General features: G+C 37.6%; 1 protein-coding gene across 1 annotated transcript; it reads right to left on the bottom strand.

Moving 5' to 3' along the window:
* Positions 1-970: 970 nt before the first annotated feature.
* Positions 971-9,173, bottom strand: gnaia (guanine nucleotide binding protein (G protein), alpha inhibiting activity polypeptide a). The gene is made up of 9 exons (XM_087796732.1): positions 8,686-9,173; positions 5,767-5,809; positions 4,606-4,747; positions 3,972-4,129; positions 2,794-2,922; positions 2,566-2,695; positions 2,345-2,498; positions 1,993-2,185; positions 971-1,888 (listed from the first exon to the last, which is right to left on the bottom strand). The coding sequence occupies exons 1-8, from the start codon at positions 8,801-8,803 to the stop codon at positions 1,995-1,997; spliced, it is 1,065 nt and encodes a 354-aa protein (XP_087652858.1). The 5' UTR covers positions 8,804-9,173; the 3' UTR covers positions 971-1,888; positions 1,993-1,994.
* Between the last annotated feature and the right edge of the window lie 11,025 nt (positions 9,174-20,198).

Raw genomic sequence — 20,198 nt, 5'->3', positions numbered from 1 at the left:
TTAAATCATGCTTCAGTTCAGCTTTTAAATCACACAATGACAACCAAAAATAGTCTCAGTTAATACCTCATCATTGTGCGACGGCGGGGACGGAGTTGGAACCTTTGCTGAGCGACGGATCTTATTTCATGACGCTTTGAGCAAAACGCTAATAAAAATATGGCATAAGACTATTGTTGTGAATATTAAAATATTCATTTTGATAAAGACTAACATATATATATATGTATATATATATAATGCTAAAACACACTAGCCTTTGCCTCCGTAAACAGCTGCAATGGTTCATCTTGTCCACTAGAGGGACCACTTACTTCGGTAATTGAAACCATCTTTAGTTTCGTCAACCAAATTCATTTCAATAAAAAAATGTTTGGAGAAAAAAAACTATGGGATAGAAATAAAAAAATTCGATGAAAAAGGTTTAGTATCATGTAAACACTATCGAATTTCAAAGCTTTCCCCCCCCTTTTCGGCCCCTGTGGGCTCCCAAACAGCAGATGGAAGTTTATCGCTCGTCTCTTACCTTGAGTTCAGATTATTTACGTTACTTCCAGAAGCCTCTAGATAGAAGAACACAGAACAATTGTGGGAAAATGACTGGGCTGGATTAGTACCTCATGACTCAAGGTCAACACCATTCTTAGAAGAAAAAAAAAAAAGTGTTCTAGCCATGATGGTTGCGTGTGAAATTGCAGATCACAAATTTAACAGATTAAGGAACCAAAAGAAGATAAGGAAAATACAAAAATAAATTTAGTGTATTACTAAAGATAAAAAAAAAAGCTAGAACAATGTTGCACTAAAGATGAAACGTCATGATTAAAGTCAAAGATCACATGACCTCATCATGACATTTAGCTTTAAGACCTCATTAATCACAAAAAAGCAGCGGTTTTCACTTTGAGGTAAAGTCTAAACTACATGAAAGATCGACTCTCACACAAACACACGACAGGAGATGAATGTATTTGTTGCATAAGTTGCGGCAGTTTCACCACAGCAGCTCTTTTATTAGCAAAATCATGGAGATTAGTCCACTAACGTCCCCATCAATGGAAACAGGGGGTCGGGGGGGGATATGTAACTTGTAACCAACAGATATCGGCCTCAGCCAGCGCACCAGCACTCCACACCTGGTCCAACCGTCTGCTACAAGGCCACCATTGACGTCCTCGGTTCAAAGCTCCTTAGAACAGCCAAATATTTGGGAATGCTCCGGTTTGTTGCACGCCAACATTGTGCACGTCTCAATTAGAGATTTATTTGGGTGGACTTAAAAAAATAAAGCTTTGAACGAGGATGACAATTAGAGGAATAAAGTCCCTTTGTTAAAACATTGTGTGCACACATACACACTCATGCACACACAGGTTTTGGTCTCCATTACAACACAACTCTCATTTGCAAACACGCATACATCCGAGTTTCCACGCGCTCTCACAGTATGTCAGAGTGAATTGGTCTTTATAGTAACTTGGTTTTTACAAGGAGGAAAGAATGAATCAACAAAGACAATTGATTTAAAAAAAAAAAAAAAAGATAAAATGGTTCTTGGGGCAAGTGGGAACATAAAGAAAAACACTAGGTCAACAAAACACAGCAACTAAAGCATGCAAGGCAACAAGGCGACTACTGACGAATGTGTTTGAATGAATCAAAGAAAAAAAATGAATTGAAAAAGTGAAGGCCCCAATTGTTCTTAAAAAAAAAAAAAAAAAAAAAAAAAATCCCCCGCATAGACAGTCGTACAAATATTTTACACAAAAACGTTTTTCTACACTCCGTCTTTAAACTTTTAGAGATGAACATAAGTTAATAAAAAGGTTAAAAGTGACATTCTAATCACGTCCACGAAGATCCTCACAATAGGTCACTGGGTCTTGGCCTGAGGGAGGAAAACAACCTTTAATATGAATCAATCCGACACAGAGAGAGAGAAAAGGGGTGATGGGGGGGAGAGACAGAGGGAGGGAGGAGAAGCTTAGTCACCTTCAGAAAAGGCCACAGTCCTTCAGGTTGTTTTTGATGATGACGTCGGTGACGGCGTCGAACACAAACTGCACGTTCTTGGTGTCGGTGGCACAGGTGAAGTGGGTGTAAATTTCCTTGGTGTCTTTTCTCTTGTTCAGGTCCTCGAACTGACACTGGATGTAGGCCGCCGCCTCCTCGTAGGTGTTGGAACCTGTGGGGGGCGACAGAGAGGGAGGAGCGGAACGCTGAGTAAACCAGAACTCTGTGGTTGCGGCGTAAACACCACTTATATAATGTGTTAAATGATGTTTAAAAAAATATAAACGTCTGGTGCGTCTCTCCATCGGGCTCATTAAGGTTCGTGTCTCACCAGCATATTCCGGGTAGCAGATGGTCAGAGGACTCTTCTTGATCTTCTCCTCAAACAGATCCTTCTTGTTGAGGAAGAGGATGATGGAAGTGTCGGTGAACCATTTGTTGTTGCAGATGGAGTCAAACAGCTTCATGCTCTCGTGCATTCGGTTCTGGAGGACGGAGGAGATGAAAAACATCATGAAGTGAAGACTAATAATAGTGCAGCGAAGAACCAACCATCTCTTCATCCTCGGCCAGAACCAGGTCGTAGTCGCTCAGAGCGACGCAGAAGATGATGGCAGTGACGCCCTCGAAACAATGGATCCACTTCTTCCTCTCGGACCTCTGACCACCGACATCAAACATTCTGTGAAAATATTTTAAAAATATTAGATGATTGATTATTCATCAATCAAACCCCTGTTTGACTATAAGAAACCAATAGAAGGCATATTTTTCCCTCACTTGAAGTGCAGGTCTTTGAAAGTGAAGTGTGTTTCCACGATACCAGTGGTCTTGACTCTGGTCCTCAGCACGTCCTGCTGGGTCGGCACGTAAGCTCCATGAGATATCCTGTCCAGGTCATTCAGGTAGCTATGGGGAGCAGAAATAAGCATCAATCATAATAATTACCCTTTCTTCACACAATCGACTACCGTCACCATGGATTCCAGAGAAGTTATAAACGCACACTTAACTGAAACCATATATACACACAATAAATAACATTCGAGGAAAAAAGAAAACCTTTAGGCACGAGGTGTTGCAAGTGTGTCGTCAAAGTGAGATTTGAATCTTTTTTCTTTGGATTTCTAGCATCCAGATTTACTCTGAAAATATTCCCCTGCAGGCATGTTGTCCACCAATAAAAGACGCATTGTTTAATTGTGTAGAATATTCAAAGAATTCATAAACCAAGAGCTTCGGTGAAGAAGAAGACGTAACAGATTTACGGGTCGTGTCAACACGGTGTTGAGATAACATGACAAACATATTTGACTCGTGTCGACTGACGTACAAGTTTAAACACTTGACTAATCAAACAGCACAGATTCAAACAGAAGACTGTGGAAATAAGAAACCTCTGCAGTGCACACGTACTAAAGGATTTAACAAGTCTAACGTCAGATCTTTTCCTTGACTACAGTCATCTGCCTGTTTTTCAAAGACTTGTCTTCGAGTGCTGAACATCGAGGGACGCAAAACATTTAACCAAAATTAATCATGAGGTCTGACCTCCAGAAAAAACAAACTATATTTAGTCATTAGTACAGATACAGTCTGTGGTACTGCCCAAGTACATTACAATTACAACAACAAAAAAAATGTATGTTGCTGTGATCTTTGGTGGTTTTAAACTTAAGTCGTAATTTTCTACCAAGTTATATTTGCATAATCTCTTGACATCTGAAGACGCCATTGTGTTCAGGTTGAGTAAAAAACGAGTAGAGAAAAGTTAGGGGGCATCTTGTTGCCTATACAGCATTATGGTAAGTATTTTTAATCATTTAATGTGTTTTTTTGCAAGTCAAGCCATTTTATTCTGGTCGCTTTTCTCTGTAGGCCAGTCAGAAGAAATGATGCCGACATTAAAACAGTCCGCTGTTCAGAAAGAGTTCACGGTTGAAGCGGGTGTCACTCACTATGCTGCAGAGTCGTTGAGCTGGTACTCTCTGGAGCGACTGAAGCAGGCTTGGACTCCTCCGTCCTTCCACAGCCGCTGGATGACCCCGGCCAGTTCTCCGGTCATGAAACCTTCCTCTGCGGATCCGGCCAACACAAACAGCTGCCGGGCGTCATCCTGCCAACAACCAAACACGATTAATCCCCCCAGCAGTGAAGTGCTAGTGTCTCACCTGATGGTAACTAACGTGTCTTTTGGAAATATTTGATGCTATAAAACAAGCTGCTCATGTTTCGTAATGGTTACAATGCGACAAGTATTTTTTTTGTTATGCAGAGAGAAGAAAAACAGATCAACCAAGCGCGAGCATGGTGATGAAGTCGAAGGCTGTGATCGATTCTGGCGCAAGTTCAAGAGCAACCAACAGTGGAAAGTGTATAGATATTAAATCATAATAGTTGAGGGTATTCAGATGAAGTCACAGTACATCACGTACAGCACCAGCGTTTTCACATCACAGCAGATTTGATAAAGGTTTTCTTTTGACCTGCTGCACCAGAGAAAAGTGCCAGCGGGAGAGTATGTCATATGAGCCTTTCATTCCAGAAAAACCCAACCCTGGAGGATACACAGCTCTGTGTTCATTCACTCACTGCTCTGGCTGCGTCGGCGAAGTCAATCTTGAGGCGGCCCATTGCTCTGATGATGGCAATGATGGACTGGATGGTGTTGCTGTAGACGACGGCCTTGTACTGCTTACATTCCTCCTCTGAGTAACCGGCTTCGTGGATGATTCTGCACATGAGGGAGAACATTAGGCCAGATGCCCGACTCGCTCGCCCATCACTAGATTGATGCAAGACTGCTAGAAAAATCTAAACCTGAAGGTTCACAGTTAGTTAGCTTAGAAAATGCATCAAAAGGAAAAGTTTGTTTTCAAAAACCATCATATACCGGCATCTACTTATAAAATGTACAACACGACAGTATTTTTAACCTCCTTTAAAGCCTAACCTGTATCGTTTAGTGGTGTCAAACTCAATTTAAGAGGCAAAAATATTTATGCAGTCCAAGCAAAATATATTTTTATCCAACAGACTTCAGACTCTGATCTTTTGATATTGTCCTTTATTGTGAGGCCTATTGCATCAGGCGTTTCTCTGCTGTTTTACTCTTATCGTTAACAAAATATCTGTCCCTTTTCTAGTTTTAACGCTGACAAGTAAAATGTGAACTGACCAGTAAACTTTCCGATATAAAAATAAAGAAATTGTATTGTAATCCAACGAGTTCTTGGGCTGAAAGGTTTGATATGGCATGTCAAGTAAAATGAAAATCGTTCGGTTACAGATGTGGCGGAATGAAGGGAATGCACAACGATATGTGTTGAAGCTACACTGAAAGTAGGACGAGGCAGAAGCATAATTATCTTGTTGAAAATGTATGTTAAACATGTTTTTTCAAAGATAAGAACATGGATCTCCAACTTGCACAGCCGTTTTCTAATGCAAGTCCCCAGAGTTTGATTTATATTTTATGGTTTAATGTTTGGGGATTTGTGGGCAGTTCCACTGTGAATTGCAGCCATCTTTAATTGGTTTTAATTCAACTATAAAAATCAATTTATAAAAATGCTAGGGTTTGATGAAGTGTGCACTCTAAACAGCCTGCAAGTTTCAGACCCAAGCGTAAACTTTCAATCTTTTAAAGTCATACATTTTATGACTGACATTTTGCCACTCATAAAAATAACATTTCAAGCTTTCAGTAATTGCAAATGTTGCATTCAAGGAAAATAAAAATCCAAAACGTACTTCATCTGTTTAACAATGGTACTCTTCCCAGACTCTCCAGCACCTGAAACAAAAAAAGGGGGACATTTAAATATAGCAAAAAGATTGATGGAGGCAATTATCTAGAGTAATTTATGAGACGGTATTAGATATACCTACGGATTCCTCCCTTTAATAACAAAATGAATGGGGAGAATTATAAATTCCAAGTATACCAAAAGTGTTTATTTAGGTCAGGCATATTTTTTTTAGAGCCTGAAGACATTTAAAGAAACACCCCAGAATCTCCAAATCAAATATAAATGTTAACCGTCACCCAGTGCATTAAAGAAGGCGCCTCCAGCCACAGTGCAATTGGATTAATCAAACAGATCCTCCAGTCAATGGGATTAGAGTTGAGTTTAAACCTCTCGGGGCTGGAAACGGCTTTGGTTTGAAGAGTCGATCTGATGTTAGTCAATAAAACCAATGAAGACTTGATACAACGTCAAGACCAGCATGTTAGGATTTGGGTGAAAATTGAGAAATACATCAGGAGGAAGCCTCAAAAGACAGATACTTCCTTTGAGACGACAATGCTTTCAGCTGAGCACACAACATTTTAATTACCCCACTACTGCAGGGACCTGATGCTCTCGAGAGGAGAACCGTTCACCAATTCATCATCAGCAGCGTGAAACCGATGTCACAAAGCTCATTTAAAATTCACTTTAATACTTTCTGGCCAAAAACATGTGTCAGGAGGACATTGTGTAACTTTGTGTGATGATTAAAGCTCATCAGTGTTCACTTTGTTTTTTTTATGCGTGATGTAAGAATTTAACAGGAAGGGCGAAAAACATGCAGCCAGAGACGACTCAAAAACACTTGCATGTCATTTGCAATTTAGAGTCATAATGGCAACACCTCAATGTAGGATGTTTACAAACATCTAACGGCAAACAGTTGCTCTGCAAAAGCTCCGTTGATTAAAGGCAAAAAAAATAAAATAACATGCATTAGATCGAGGTTTTCAAAGTCATATGGAAATCATGGAACAGGAAAACAAAAACAACCGCAATTTTCACCTAATGAAGGGAACAACAGTCAAATAAGGTGAGCCTCAAATGACAAGTGCTGCTGCACAGCCGTGTAGTGACAGACATTGGTTCATTCCTATGTAAGCAAAAGTCATCTTTCATGCATGAACCGTCGTTTCTGTTGTGTGTACAATATTTCCACAGATTCCCATTGATGTCATTCGGGCTGTGCAGTTGCTATGCAACCCCTTATCCGTTCTTTTCATGCAGACACACAGAGCTGGTGCAGGGTTCCTACAGCTTCAGTCAAGTTCAAGTCAAGATTATAAGACTTTTTTTTATATACCATTTGAAATAAAACTTTAGACCAACTGGACAACCAACCAAAATTGAACAATAAAAGCAAGTTAATTAAAGAAAGTTTTACCCAAATGTTTATTTGAATATATAGTTAACCCGACTTAAACTTTCCTCGACTCCCATCATACCCTTGAAAGGTTTGCTGCGTAAAGTACAACGTGCCTTATCCAAAATAAATGAAGTTACCAAATGTTTCTTTTAAACTGACCTAAATTCATACTTGCATGTTCACATTTTAAAATGTGGACTCATTATAGACATTTGAATGCCATTTTTATTTTTATTCATGCATTTAATGTATATTAAGACTTCTTAAGGATCGATGCGAACCCTGTTACGAAGGGAAAAATGTAACTTTTAAACGAACTTTGAGATGCAAACCAAAAGTGTATCTGATGTGGCAAAAGAAAAAAGACAGCTAAACCGTGGGCGTCATGTTTAACTTTTAAACTCCACCACCCACTTGCACTTTTCAGGAAGGAAATTATTCGACGAAGGGAAAGTGTTAAATGTGTGTTCAAGTAATCTATGTTGACTTTTATAACCTGCTAGTCTGCCCTTATTATGCGAGGGACAGACAATGTGGAAACTTTTTTAAAGGAGGTTTCTCAGCTTGACCACCATTTCACTTTTTTTTTTCCAGCAAGCCAGGGTCAACAGATGTTGAGGCAACTTCCTTCTGAACGTGACAACCATTCACACCCCAAATAAAACAGATGGCGACCAAATTGTGTTGTTACAAAAGATATCAGTCCATTTGGAAATAATGGATCTTTGTTTGTTTGGTTCAAAATAGATATCAGCCTCAAGTTATTTACACGTTTTCCAGATTTTCTCAAAATTGTTTAAATCCAGTCTGTGGTTTACATTTCTCACGTTAAATTAACCAAACTAGTACTAAATATTAACTTTTTCGTTGTGTAAAACTTTTGAAAAAGGTGGGTTTTTTTCAAATCCCAAGCAGCGGTAATGCTAATGTGGGTTCGAATCCCTTTGAATGCCTTTCAAGACGTGTTTGAAGAGTTTCAAACACACCTATTTACATGTTAACAAACACGGTTCCTTTTAAAAACAAGCAACAGATTAAAATCACTTCGACAGCTCAAGCCAGCGAAACTAATCCTTTGGGGGCTAACGTCGAGCAGCTAACTAGCTTTAGTTAAGAAGCTAATTGTTTAGCCGCAGCTAATCTGCTTATGATGGTCGTAACGGCGGCGACTGGGCGGTGGCCGCTCACTACACACGACCGACATTTAACCGAACAACTTGTTTTTAGAAGAAAAAAAAACCCGTTTCTCGCTTTTATTCACTGCGCTAAAGGTGTCAGCAACAGCTCAAACTTTTGCGCTAACCGCAACGGGGATCGTCGCCATTCCATTCAACGGCTAGAATAGAAATCAAAGCCGATATTTAAAAAACGTTAACTTTAATGTTATGTGTTGGTAAGTTAACTTGAATAATGTGCTTTTTTTTTTAAAATAAAAACGAGAGAACGCTCGGTGGCGACACGAGAGGAGTGCCTCTCCTCTCCAGTAAATAGACCCCTCCATCTTTCTCTCACCCAGCAGCAGCAGCTTCACCTCCCGGGCAGCCTTTTCTCCGTCGTCCCGCAGATTCCTGTCGATCATCTTGCTCCGCTCCTGGGCGGCCTTGTCGTCCGTGCTCAGAGTACACCCCATCTTCTTCTTTGTTCGAGAACCGGATTCTTACGAGTGGATTTAAAAATAAAAAAAATAAAAAAGTGTAGACACAGCACACCACAAGTTTCTTCTACCGCGGCTAACGATGTTTCGGAACGGCTGCTAGCGAGCTAGCATCGGGCGCAGGAGGGAGGAGACAGTCCAACAGTTGGGGGGACCGAGCACGCCCTGGACTCCCGGACGTCTTTTCTTTTTTTTTTTTCTTTTTTTTAAAGGTGAATTCAATGAGCACTTCGTTCCAACTCGCTGGGCGTCCAAACGGCGGCCTTTTCTGACAGTCGAATGTGTCACGAAGGGTTTGGAAACGAGGCGAGAGAACGGCGGAGTCTCACACGATCCTCTTCCTGTTCTTTTCACATACCTGGCCAGTGCGCATGCGCCACAGAGCAACACGCTTTGCTTTTAAAAAGCTAATTTCTCGTGCTTTAAAGATGAAAACCACACTTCCCCCCCTTTAGTCGATATAGATCAACGTTGTCCTCTGATATCTTTCATGTGACTATTTCAACAGTGTGGTTTCGTTTTAACTCAGTCATTCTTGTTGTCTCATTTAATTGACACAGGTGGTTTAAGGAATGCTAATTGCCATAATAAACCTTTTATTTATTTTTTAACAAGACCGTTATCTTTTCATATTCTTTTGCTTCCTTTAACAAACTACAGTGGATTCATATTCTGGATCTTTTCCAAGCTGAGTTCAAATGTGATCTGAATCTGTGAATCCATAAATGAAGATGATTTATAACATCTTTTGTATTTGCTGTATAATATAAGTAAGTAAGTATTTTATATTTATATAGCGCTTTTCCAAACCAGGGTCACAAAGCGCTTAAACAATCAAAATAGTACTCAATAAAATATATACTTAAAAGGTCAAGATAACACAGGAGTTCCAGAAGATCAAGGAAAAGCCTGCACAAATAAAAATATCTTAAGATGTTTCAGTTTTTTCACTTCAGACTACCATATCATATGTACTATACTATTCCTAAGACCATAAATACTGTTATTGTGATTTCTCGTATAGACTATTGTAACAGTTAATTTTGGTGTCTAAACAAGAAGGATCTCTCTCACCTGCAGTTAATACAAAACTCTGCAACGAGGAATTCTCACCTGCTCTAGTAGAAGAACTCACATTTCCCCAACCCTGAAAACTCTGCATTGGCTGCCAGTTTCTTTCAGGATCAATTTTAAAATTCTGGTTCTTTCTTTCAGATCTATTCATGGTCAGGCTCCTCCTTACAGCACTGATCTGATCCAGACTTACACCCCAGCTCGGGCTCTGAGGTCTGTGAATCAGAATCTACTGATGGTTCCTGAACACGCTTCAGGACCAGAGGAGATAAATCCTTCCAGACTGTTGCTCCTAAGCTTTGGAACGATCTTCCTCTCTTGATGTGTTTAATGATCTACTGACTCCTTCAAGAAACATGTTAAGATATTTTTATTTGTGCTTTTCCCTGTTTTTCTGGGACTCCTGTATTTGTCTTATGTCTTTGCCTCTTTGTGTTTTTTAATTTGCAAGTATTTTTAATATTTCCTTTGATTGTTAAAGCGCTTTGTGGCCTTGGTCTATAAAGGCGCTTTACAAATAACTATTATTTGCTTACTAACTTACTGACCTGGTTATGAGGCTGACCTTCTGAAAAACCTTTAAATCAGGTGTCAAACTCCAGGTTACAAATCCATCTTTCTAGGGCTTTTTATTTTTATCAGATCGCATCCAAAGCACATTAATATCATGACCCACAGGAAGGAAATTAACTTTTCAGATCATTCGATATCTTTCCCACCACAGGTTGGATCCCGATTCCAACTATGTTTTGCCCCCAAAAAGCAAAATGTAAAGACAAATGAACTGGAAATGGTTTGCGTTGAGATGTGGAGTCAGTCCTAGACTTCTCTGGCGTAAGTCTGGGTGGGATATATCGCCCATGGTAACTATGGAAATAAACTGGATTCTTATGGATCAGTTAAGTTGTCCTAATTTAAAGACAATTATCCTTTTGGTTTTTACACCAACGATAGTGATAAAATACCAGAGTCTGACAAAGAAAATGTCTGCTAATATTTGATCCATGTTGTCATCATTTGTACTACATCATTGAGTAAATACTCATATATATATATATCAATATATATAGAGAGAGAGAGGTTTTATTGTTTGTCCATGTGTTTGTTGTCCATATGGATGTGTTTGTGTGGACAATATCTGAACTTATTTGCATAAAAAGCCTGTATTGAAAACCCACTGGTGTGTGTTTGCATGTGGTGTTTACCTAATAGTTTTCTCTCCCTGGATGAAAATACTTGAACACACGTTAAACATCATTGGATTCACATCGTTAATTTGCTTTTAGTTTCAGTGTTAATATGAAATGAGCCACAATACATGACCACACACACGCACGCACACAAGTTTATTCACACACACATTCTTTTATAAATATTGACACTGTCTGCTGCGTATCTGGGACAAATCTTGTTTGCACACGGTTGTTTTTGGTCGAGGTAAATCCTGGAAAAATCACCTGACCTTTGAAGGACACTCAGAAACAACATCTCCCGTCTATCCTTATACTGTACATTCACTTTTATGTACATTATATATTAACTTCTCTTCAGAATATTCCTCATTCCTTATATATGTTGTAGTTAATTTATATATATGCATATATTTGAGATATTATTCAGCCAATTAAACAAGGTAATGATTAATGATAAGGTCACTTTCACTTCCCTGTCTGGCGTTTGCAAATTCTGGTTTTCATAACCACATCCAGCAATGCAAATGCTCATGGATTTGGAGATGAGTCTGGAGTTTGTAAAAAAAAAACAAAAAACATTTAAATACAAGTAAATGCATTTGTTTAATAGTTTTCTTTTAACTATAAAGATATATTTATGTTAACATCAAGAAATGTAATCCTATTCACAGTTACTGTTTATTTACCAAATGCATTGTCAATGGTTAACCCTTGTGTTATCTCATCTCTCTCTGGAAGCCAGGGAGAGGTCGTTCACCTTGACCCAGAGATAATACAAGGGATACCACAAACATATTTGTTTTTGGGCCCTCAGGTCACCTTGACCCTGAGATAAGGATTACAATAAAATATTTTGGCACATTTCTTTTTTATTATTGATATTTTTTACACTCGAAAAAAGAGTACAAATGTAGAATAATAATAAGTCGTGTGCTAAACTGAGCCTTTCATTTCTACTGTTTAATCCTCAACATTGACAAAAATGGCCTCAAATGTCTTTTTTTCTTTTTGATGATCTCAGGTTTCCATTTTTGTTAATAACATTATGATAATTGTAGCCTCACTATAATTAAGTCATTTCATTTTACCTACAGTAAATTACAGGTGGGGTTCTTTTGTTATTTATTTTATATACCATTTATTCATTGTATATAATTAATTGTATGTTGATTGTGTGTGTTTGTATGTATATGTTATTAATATAAATAATAAATTACACACATTAAATGCGTAGCATATAACAAATAATATTGTCAACAAAACTATACAATAATTAACATAAAAGTAACTCAAAAACAACAAAAGATACAACCTTTACCAACTTTTTTCTTAAAGTATATTAAATAAATAATTGTAGTTGCATTTCACTGATCGATCTAGTTGGAATAAACCAAAGGTCATACTCTTTTTTCCAAAGGTCATATTGATGCTATATGCTATAAACGCTAACATACATTTGATGATACATTTTATGACATCACTTTTTTCTGACACATCCTGCCCCCATGTTGCGGTCAGAATTCATCTCCTCTCTTTACATAACATTTCCATGTGGCATCATATCATGCAAACATATCGTGCAAACGTTGTTCAGAATCTAAAAAAAGAGTTTAGTATGTGCAAGAGTGGATCTTTAGTAAAGTAGAGAATGAAGACGAGGCTGTGGTGAATGAAGCCACGACAGAGCGACATGTCAGCACTGCGAGCCTCATCATAGTCCTCGGAGACCTCCATCTTCCTACAGAGACCTATTAGCCTTTGCACGTGTGCACGTGACCCTGAGCTGCACCTCACACTGCTGCAGAACATTTTGTTTTGGGTTAACCTACATCAAAGTGGCCTTCTGTGTGTAGACAGGCATTGAACAGAGACCTGACACCCATCAATCACATAGAATTTTTGCATGTTTATGTTAGTTTTGCATTTTTGAAAAAGAATGATTCTTCGAAGCTTCGAAATTTAACTAAATAATTACACTGGCTAAATTTCTGAATATATATATATATAAAATGTGTGTGTGTGTATAGAAATTATGATTGACACTTAAGAGAAATAATAGTTTTGGCCTCGCGAGTTGTTCTTACGGCCACTAGATGGCGACAGAGCAAGGTTTAAATGACTTGCCTGTTAGCGCGTTCCTTTCTTCTTTCGAAGTTTAGCTGTCTTGCAATTCATGCATCGATTAACGTTTCTAATTATTTCCTAGATTCAATTAAAACAACTTGAACCTTTATATATATCCAACTAATTCCACTATTACGTCTTAAAAGTAGTTTAATAGATGTGCTCATGTCTTTAACACTGACACTAAAGATGTAGTATGTATGTGTCTTTAAATAATTATAAAGCAATGTTGTTACTTTATACTTTATATATGTAATATTTCACCATTAGACGAACGTTTTTTTGTTTTTTTTTTCCAAATAAAATATAGATATAAAAATGTATATGACATACATTGATGTAAAATGTAAAATGCACCACAATTTGATGTATATTATAGATATTTTCTTCATTGTTGCAAAGACACTTTAACTGGAAGCTAAATCTTCAATAGATATCAGTGGATCCAGCAGTTTAAGACAGAGAAAAGTTAAGAACAAAATGCATTATGAATAAAACAAATGATTAATCATAGTCATTAGTGTTTGTTCTGGGTTGCAGGAGAGTAATGATGATATATCATAGTTTATCTATCTATCTATGATATTACATTTGTGTCTTGTTGTCTTATGTTGATGACAATAATAATGCAATTTACTCTCCTTCAGGTGAACATTATTGATGATAATGTTATTTTATCATGATTATATTACCTGCCTCAAGATAGTGTTGTTGTGCACACATAGCCAGACACACTGAAGAAAGAGACTTTGTTAAAGCTGTTATAGATGTTTTTGAATCACTTTATAAACTAAATCAATGTATTATTTTCAGTCAGTCAGAGTCTATGTTAATGACCCCTATTCATGTGTGATGTATCCACATTCAATACAAACAAAAATGTAGATGTAAAGTATTAATAAAACATTTGATTATGGGCACATAATTTATGAATTTCTTTCTGTTTTATTTTACACCATTTCAATGTGTGTGTGTATGTGTGTGTGTCAAATTTAAAATACATATATTTTTTGTTTCACGTTGCCTTCTGTCAGCGATCTGGTAGTCGCTACTGCCATCTGCTGTCCCATTGATATTATTGCTGAAAATAATATTTAAAATTCAAAAAAGGTATTTAATTACACAGATAGAATAAATGTGAGGACAATATTTTGACTACAAATTGGTTTAAATGTACCTGTTATCGTGCATTTGTTGAGAGTAATCTTAAAAAGCATTTTATTCACTTTAACTATGTTGAGTTTTGAGAATATCTTAAAGTTCTTACCGGACAAAACTCTTTTTATTTCTTGAACCATATGCTGCAGAGTTGTGTATTTGTGCCATGATTACGCACCAGTAGATTTCATGAAACATATAGTTCCAGGACTCTTTCATGGAGGGCTGTTATTGTGCGTGACCCTTCGTGGTCCATTCAAAAAGATGCTGTGACCTCATTCCTGAAAATACCCTTCAGGCACCAAAGTGTTAGAAGGACTTCATTGTTTTGTGTTAACTTTCTTCTTGCTTCAGATTATATCCTGGACATTAATACAGAATGATCTTTTTTTTTTTCTTTGCCAGGAGGAAGATATGTATGCATTTCTTATCCTGGTCTTTTCTAAAAAAAAAAAACTCAATGTAAAAAGTAAAAGAATGAGTTGACAAAGCGAAGGCTGGAGTGTTTGTGTGGAAGGATGATGCTTTCATCACTCAGAGTGTTGTGCAATAATATAGATCACACAGCCTGCAGCAGTAAATCTTTTATGGTAACCCGCCGTCTCCTTTCTTGTTTGAGCACTTTTATTTCACTCTACACGCCTCAGACTGTGACGCTTCGACACAATCCCGTGTCTATCGTCTATCGAAAAAGCAAGTACGTCACATTTTGATCCGTAAATCTTTTTTTTTCCTTTTCAAGCATCACAATCAATAAATCAATTAGACTGGACGAGCTTTTAAAGCATCATTTCACATCCAATTCAACTTTTATTGATAGGGATACATTAAGTTGTATTTTGTTTCTGTGCTGAGAAATATCAGGCTTAGGATCGTATATGTCTAATAAAAATATCTAAAATGAGCATTTCCGGCATCGAGAATTTGTCACTTACAGTTTACCGGGAAATAGTGTTTATTAATTTATCTTTTCTTTTAAATGTTCCATTTTTTTTATCCAATATGTTTTCACGAAATGATAATATGCTGCTGCACTGCTAATGAAAGCTTACCTTAGCTTCACCCCAAAGCTATCAATAGCTAAAGTTGCTAGCCAGATGAAAGCACAGATCTTGTTGGGGGTTTTAAGTAGATGTATTTTAAAGTTAGATCCTCCTTTCCTGCTCAAGCAAAGAAGCTTTTATTTCACTCTTGTTGTTTGTTTTGGTTTAAATTGGTGTCCTAGCATAGCGGTCTCAAAGATGCCTGGAAAGACACAGCTATCGCAGAAGTTGAGACATGTAGCACATATTTAAATCACCAAAATAACAATAAAATAGCCTGCAAGGAAAACTATTATCAATATTTCATTTAATTGTTTTTAAGACAAAGAGGAGTAACTAAAGTAACAGAAGTAACTGAATATAGAAAATAATTAAATTAAATTAAAATAGATTTTGAAAGGCATATTTTATTATTTTTGTCCAAATACATAAGATACATATACTTGTGGTTTGGGATTGTTGACTATATAAAAAAAACAACAGATTATCAAAGTGTTCATTGTTTTTATTAAAGCAATAACCACCAAGAACAGTTCAATACTGATTTAAGTAAGTAAGTAAGTAAGTAAGTAATATTTATTTATATAGCGCTTTTCCAGACCAGGGTCACAAAGCGCTTTAACAATCAAAACAATACTCAAAAAAGTATATACTTTAAAGATCAAGATAATACTGAGAACAACACAGGAGTTTCAGAAAATCAAGGAAAAGCCTGAACAAATAGAAACGTCTTAAGATGTTTCTTAAAGGAGTCAGTAGATCCATCAAGTGCAAAGAGAGAGGAAGATTGTTCCAAAGCTTAGGAGCAACAGCCTGAAAAGATTTCTCTCCTCTGGTCCTGAACCGTGTGCGAGGAACCATAAGTAGATTCTGATCCACAGACCTCAGAGCCCGAGCTGGGGTGTAAGGCTGGATCAGATCAGTGTTGTAAGGAGGAGCCTGACCATGAATAGATCTGAAAGTAAGAACCAGAATTTTAAAGTTGATCCTGAAAGAAACTGGAAGCCAGTGAAGAGTTTTAAGGATCGGAGAAATGTGAGTTCTTCTACTTGAGCGGGTTAGAATTCTCGCTGCAGAGTTCTGAATCAGCTGCAGGCGAGACAGATCCTTCTTTTATTTATTTATTATTATTGATTTAAAAGATTCTATTATCTTCTAAGATTCCAATATTTATATATTATACTTTAATATAATATCCACTTAACTGTTTTCAGGTTTCCTCTCGAAAACTGTGCACTTTAATTTACTTCTATGTTTAAATTCAATGTATTTAGCTTTTTCTTTGCTTATTAAGTAGAATCTCTCATTACTTGCTCTAAAAATAATTGTTTGTGTTCCCATCTTTGTGATTAAACTTTCAAAGACAATTAAAATAAACTAGTTATTAATAATAATTGCTATTTTTTCTGATAATTCTTTTCACATTTTGCAGTACTTTGCTGTGTATAATGCATTGTACAAGTAACGATACTAGTAGTTGGAGCTTTATCTCTATTTCCTCATATCAGTCTTTTGAGAACAGCATTGACTTTTTGTGTAATATGAGCCTCAACATGTGATCCCACTACAAAGGCTTGAGCTCACTTTCTAGAGACACTAACAAGTGTTTACAGGGACAACAACCACGACAAGACAAACTGTTTACTCTTGTCAGTAGATACACATAAACATTTCATGCCTCAGTTTGTGAGTAGACAAATATTACGTTTGATTTGTTTCCCATTTTTAAAAGAAAACAAACTGTTAATGTTTTTTCTCTAAAGGAGTAAATACCATCCCTGACCTCGAGGATAATAATTCATTCAAGTGTTTGTTTGGTGCAAACTATCAAAGTCAGATAATTACTAGCTTGAAACTTGAAACTAGGAAGAAGATATAACAGCGACCTAACAGCTCAGTGCTTCAGAAAGTGTTCTAGTCTTTCACTTAGATTGATTTAGATTTAGATTTAGATTGATTTTCACTTAGATTTAGACTAAGATTGTATCATCTTGTTCTTTCTCTTTATTTCTCTTTGTTCTTGTTCTTGTTTTATTTTGATTTATTTTTTACGAAAAATTGCTGTATTTGCTGTGGCATTGGAAAAAAACAATTTCCCGAAGGAGACCTCCTGAGGAATCAATAAAGTTCTACCTTACCTTACCTTACTTGTATACAAGTAAAATGTGTGACTATAAACCAGATGTGATTTCTATTCTTTGTTTAAGTGAAAAGCATTATGTCAGATTCCAATCCTGACAGTAATAGTGCACAAACTGGTTTTAAGTTATAAGCCAGAGACAAAAATAGACAAAGACTTATCCAATTTAAAAAATAGGATTTAACCTTCAAGTTTATCAGGTTCTTTAAGTCAAACATTAGTTTCTGTCACTGTTGTCTTCAATCCCGGAAACCCTAATGAGACTGGAAATTCAAGACCATATGGTGGGATGGTGGCAACACAAGAGATACTGTCTGATATTGATTTATTGAGAAATAGACGGTGCTCTCATGACCTCATGGTAGAATCTTTTTTTTTTTCTGTTTTCACGAAAGAGCTAAAATTACGGCTTCATGAGATTATCGCGGAACGTTGGACGTCTCCTCTAGTTGACTGTAGTTTCCCAGCAGATCAATTAGCCGACCACCGTTGATGTGATCAGTGCGCTACAACTCCGGGGAGGACAAGCCTCGTAAATCATCTCATGTTGCCTCATATTGGATCATCGTTTGTGCGTCTGCTCGATGGCATGCTTCTTCGTTTCATTCTCAATATCGTTTTTTTTTTTTTTAGACGACAGACCATTTCTCTTTCTGGTAATTCCATCAAAGTAAGGTCATCCACCAACTGGGGCAGAGCGCGTCACCGGTCGGTTAAAAGGTCGACGTGGTCTTAAAAGGTTAACATCCTGCAGCCACTGACTTTTTAGGAACACACGTCCCGTTTTGTTCTGTTAAGAGTTTTTACAGGCTTTTAAAGTGTCTGAGCGCCCAGAGGAGGCCAGTGCTCTCCTTGGTGCTGAAGCTGCGTCTTTCTTTTCTCCGTCTCACTCTCGACTTTATTCAAATCGGTGGCTGTACCTTGAGGGAGACGGCTCGGCTATAATAGCCGTGTTGACCCCTCCTTCCTCCGTCTGTCGGTCTCTAGAACTCATGCACAGAGCGACCCGCACACTGACTGGTTCTTGTCAGAGGAGGAGCATCATCCAGCTACTGCGACCAGAGGTGAGGATATCATGGAGACTGAAGCAGCAGCTCATCTCAGTCACACAAGGTAAGAAAACACTTTTATTTATGCATTATTATCTTTAACTTTTATCCTGTTCTGAAATCTTTATGTTCATTAATTAAGCGTCATATGATCCCACAAGTCATGGAGACACTTCCAGGATGTCAGCATTGACATATTGATTGACATCAATCCAGGACCTTAGAGCATTAGTTTCCAGCCAAAAGTTTTTTTGTTTTTTTTTGTCCTGTAGGTTTTATTGCTCCCTGCAGGCTGTTCATGTCCAGAGCATCACAGCCCACGTCTGGATTCCCCAGCCTCCCCGCTCCCGAGGAATCCCCCGCCTGCTTACATGTTTGATTAAGAAGGAAATTGGATTTCTAACAGGCAGACTCCCCTTGAAATACTGTTGTCGCCGAAGATGAAATCAAGTTACGCTTCCTCGTCGCGGCTCATTAGCTTTCCCTCGCTCTCTAGTCGCTGTGATGCTCCTAAGATCTGCCCGTCTATGACCTGTTACACCGCCGTGTGAGGTCACAGCTCAGCCTCATGTGAAATGTCCCACTTCGCACTCAACTCACAACCGACTTCTATCTGCTTTGAATCCAACGCGGATCGTTGAAGATGTTTTACGACGGGAAGGAGAGTCGTTTCTTTGAAGAAGAGGGCGACTCTGTGTACTGTCTGCAGACGCGGATCACGTCTACGCTGCTTTCATCTTTGCAAACACACTTCTTTCTTTTTTTTAATAACCGTCTTACCTTGCTAGATACTGGTCGAGCATTACCGGAGCAGCTGTTGCATCTGCTGGGTCTAATTGTCCACATGTTTGTGTGCCTGTCAAAGAAATACTCCTCTCATGTGTGACTCTCTCCAGTAGCCCTACAGTGGTCACAATTAGGGAGGTCCGGTGCTACGGGTGGGATGAAGAAGGAGCGGTGGGCAGACCCGCAGTATTAACTTGGATGGAACAACTGCATTTACAACCAAATACACCTAAAAGATCTATAAAACGTGTATAGAAGTCACAGGAAGGAAGAGTAAGATTTTCCTTAATTTGTCCCACAGTGGAGACGTTTGGGTTGAAGTAGAGGTGTTAGAGAAAATATCGATACAGTAATATATTGTGATTTAAAAAAAAAACAACCTGATACTGTATTGACATATAACAGTGTTGATTTTTTTTTATTTCCAAATCATATGTAAGTAAGTAAGTAAGTCATTTTTATTGTATAGCGCTTTTTATAAAAAATTACTTACTTACTTACTTACATATGATTTGTATTAACATAATTATTTTGTGGTCTAAATTCCATTAAAGTATGTGTAAAAAAGATTTTCTAAAACTCAAACATGCAAATACTCACAGCATAAACTTCTGGAAGCAGTCATTGAGTCCTCTGCAACTAAAGGAACCGCAATATTCTGGCAATGACTGAGGATGAGAGGATACAGTTGACTCCAGCAGTTTTTAAAGCTGATGTTTGGACATATTATGGTATTAAAACAAAGGAAAGAAGTTAAGTACTCAAATATATCATCTTTTCTACAGTATCAAAATATATCGCAAT

This window comes from Callionymus lyra, chromosome 8 (assembly GCF_982586985.1).
Source record: "Callionymus lyra chromosome 8, fCalLyr1.hap1.1, whole genome shotgun sequence".
NCBI lineage: Eukaryota > Metazoa > Chordata > Actinopteri > Syngnathiformes > Callionymidae > Callionymus > Callionymus lyra.
The sequence above is the reverse complement of the archived record's forward strand: the minus strand, read 5'-3'. Positions and strand labels throughout refer to the sequence as shown.

Excerpts from the sequence above, each read along its gene's own strand:
- gnaia (XM_087796732.1), bottom strand. The coding sequence starts at position 8,803 with ATGGGGTGTACTCTGAGCACGGACGACAAGGCCGCCCAGGAGCGGAGC. Across the intron at positions 2,696-2,793 it reads TTCAAAGACCTGCACTTCAA|AATGTTTGATGTCGGTGGTC; the intron begins GTGAGGGAAAAA and ends ATATTTTCACAG. Across the intron at positions 2,499-2,565 it reads TGGCCGAGGATGAAGAGATG|AACCGAATGCACGAGAGCAT; the intron begins GTTGGTTCTTCG and ends TCCGTCCTCCAG.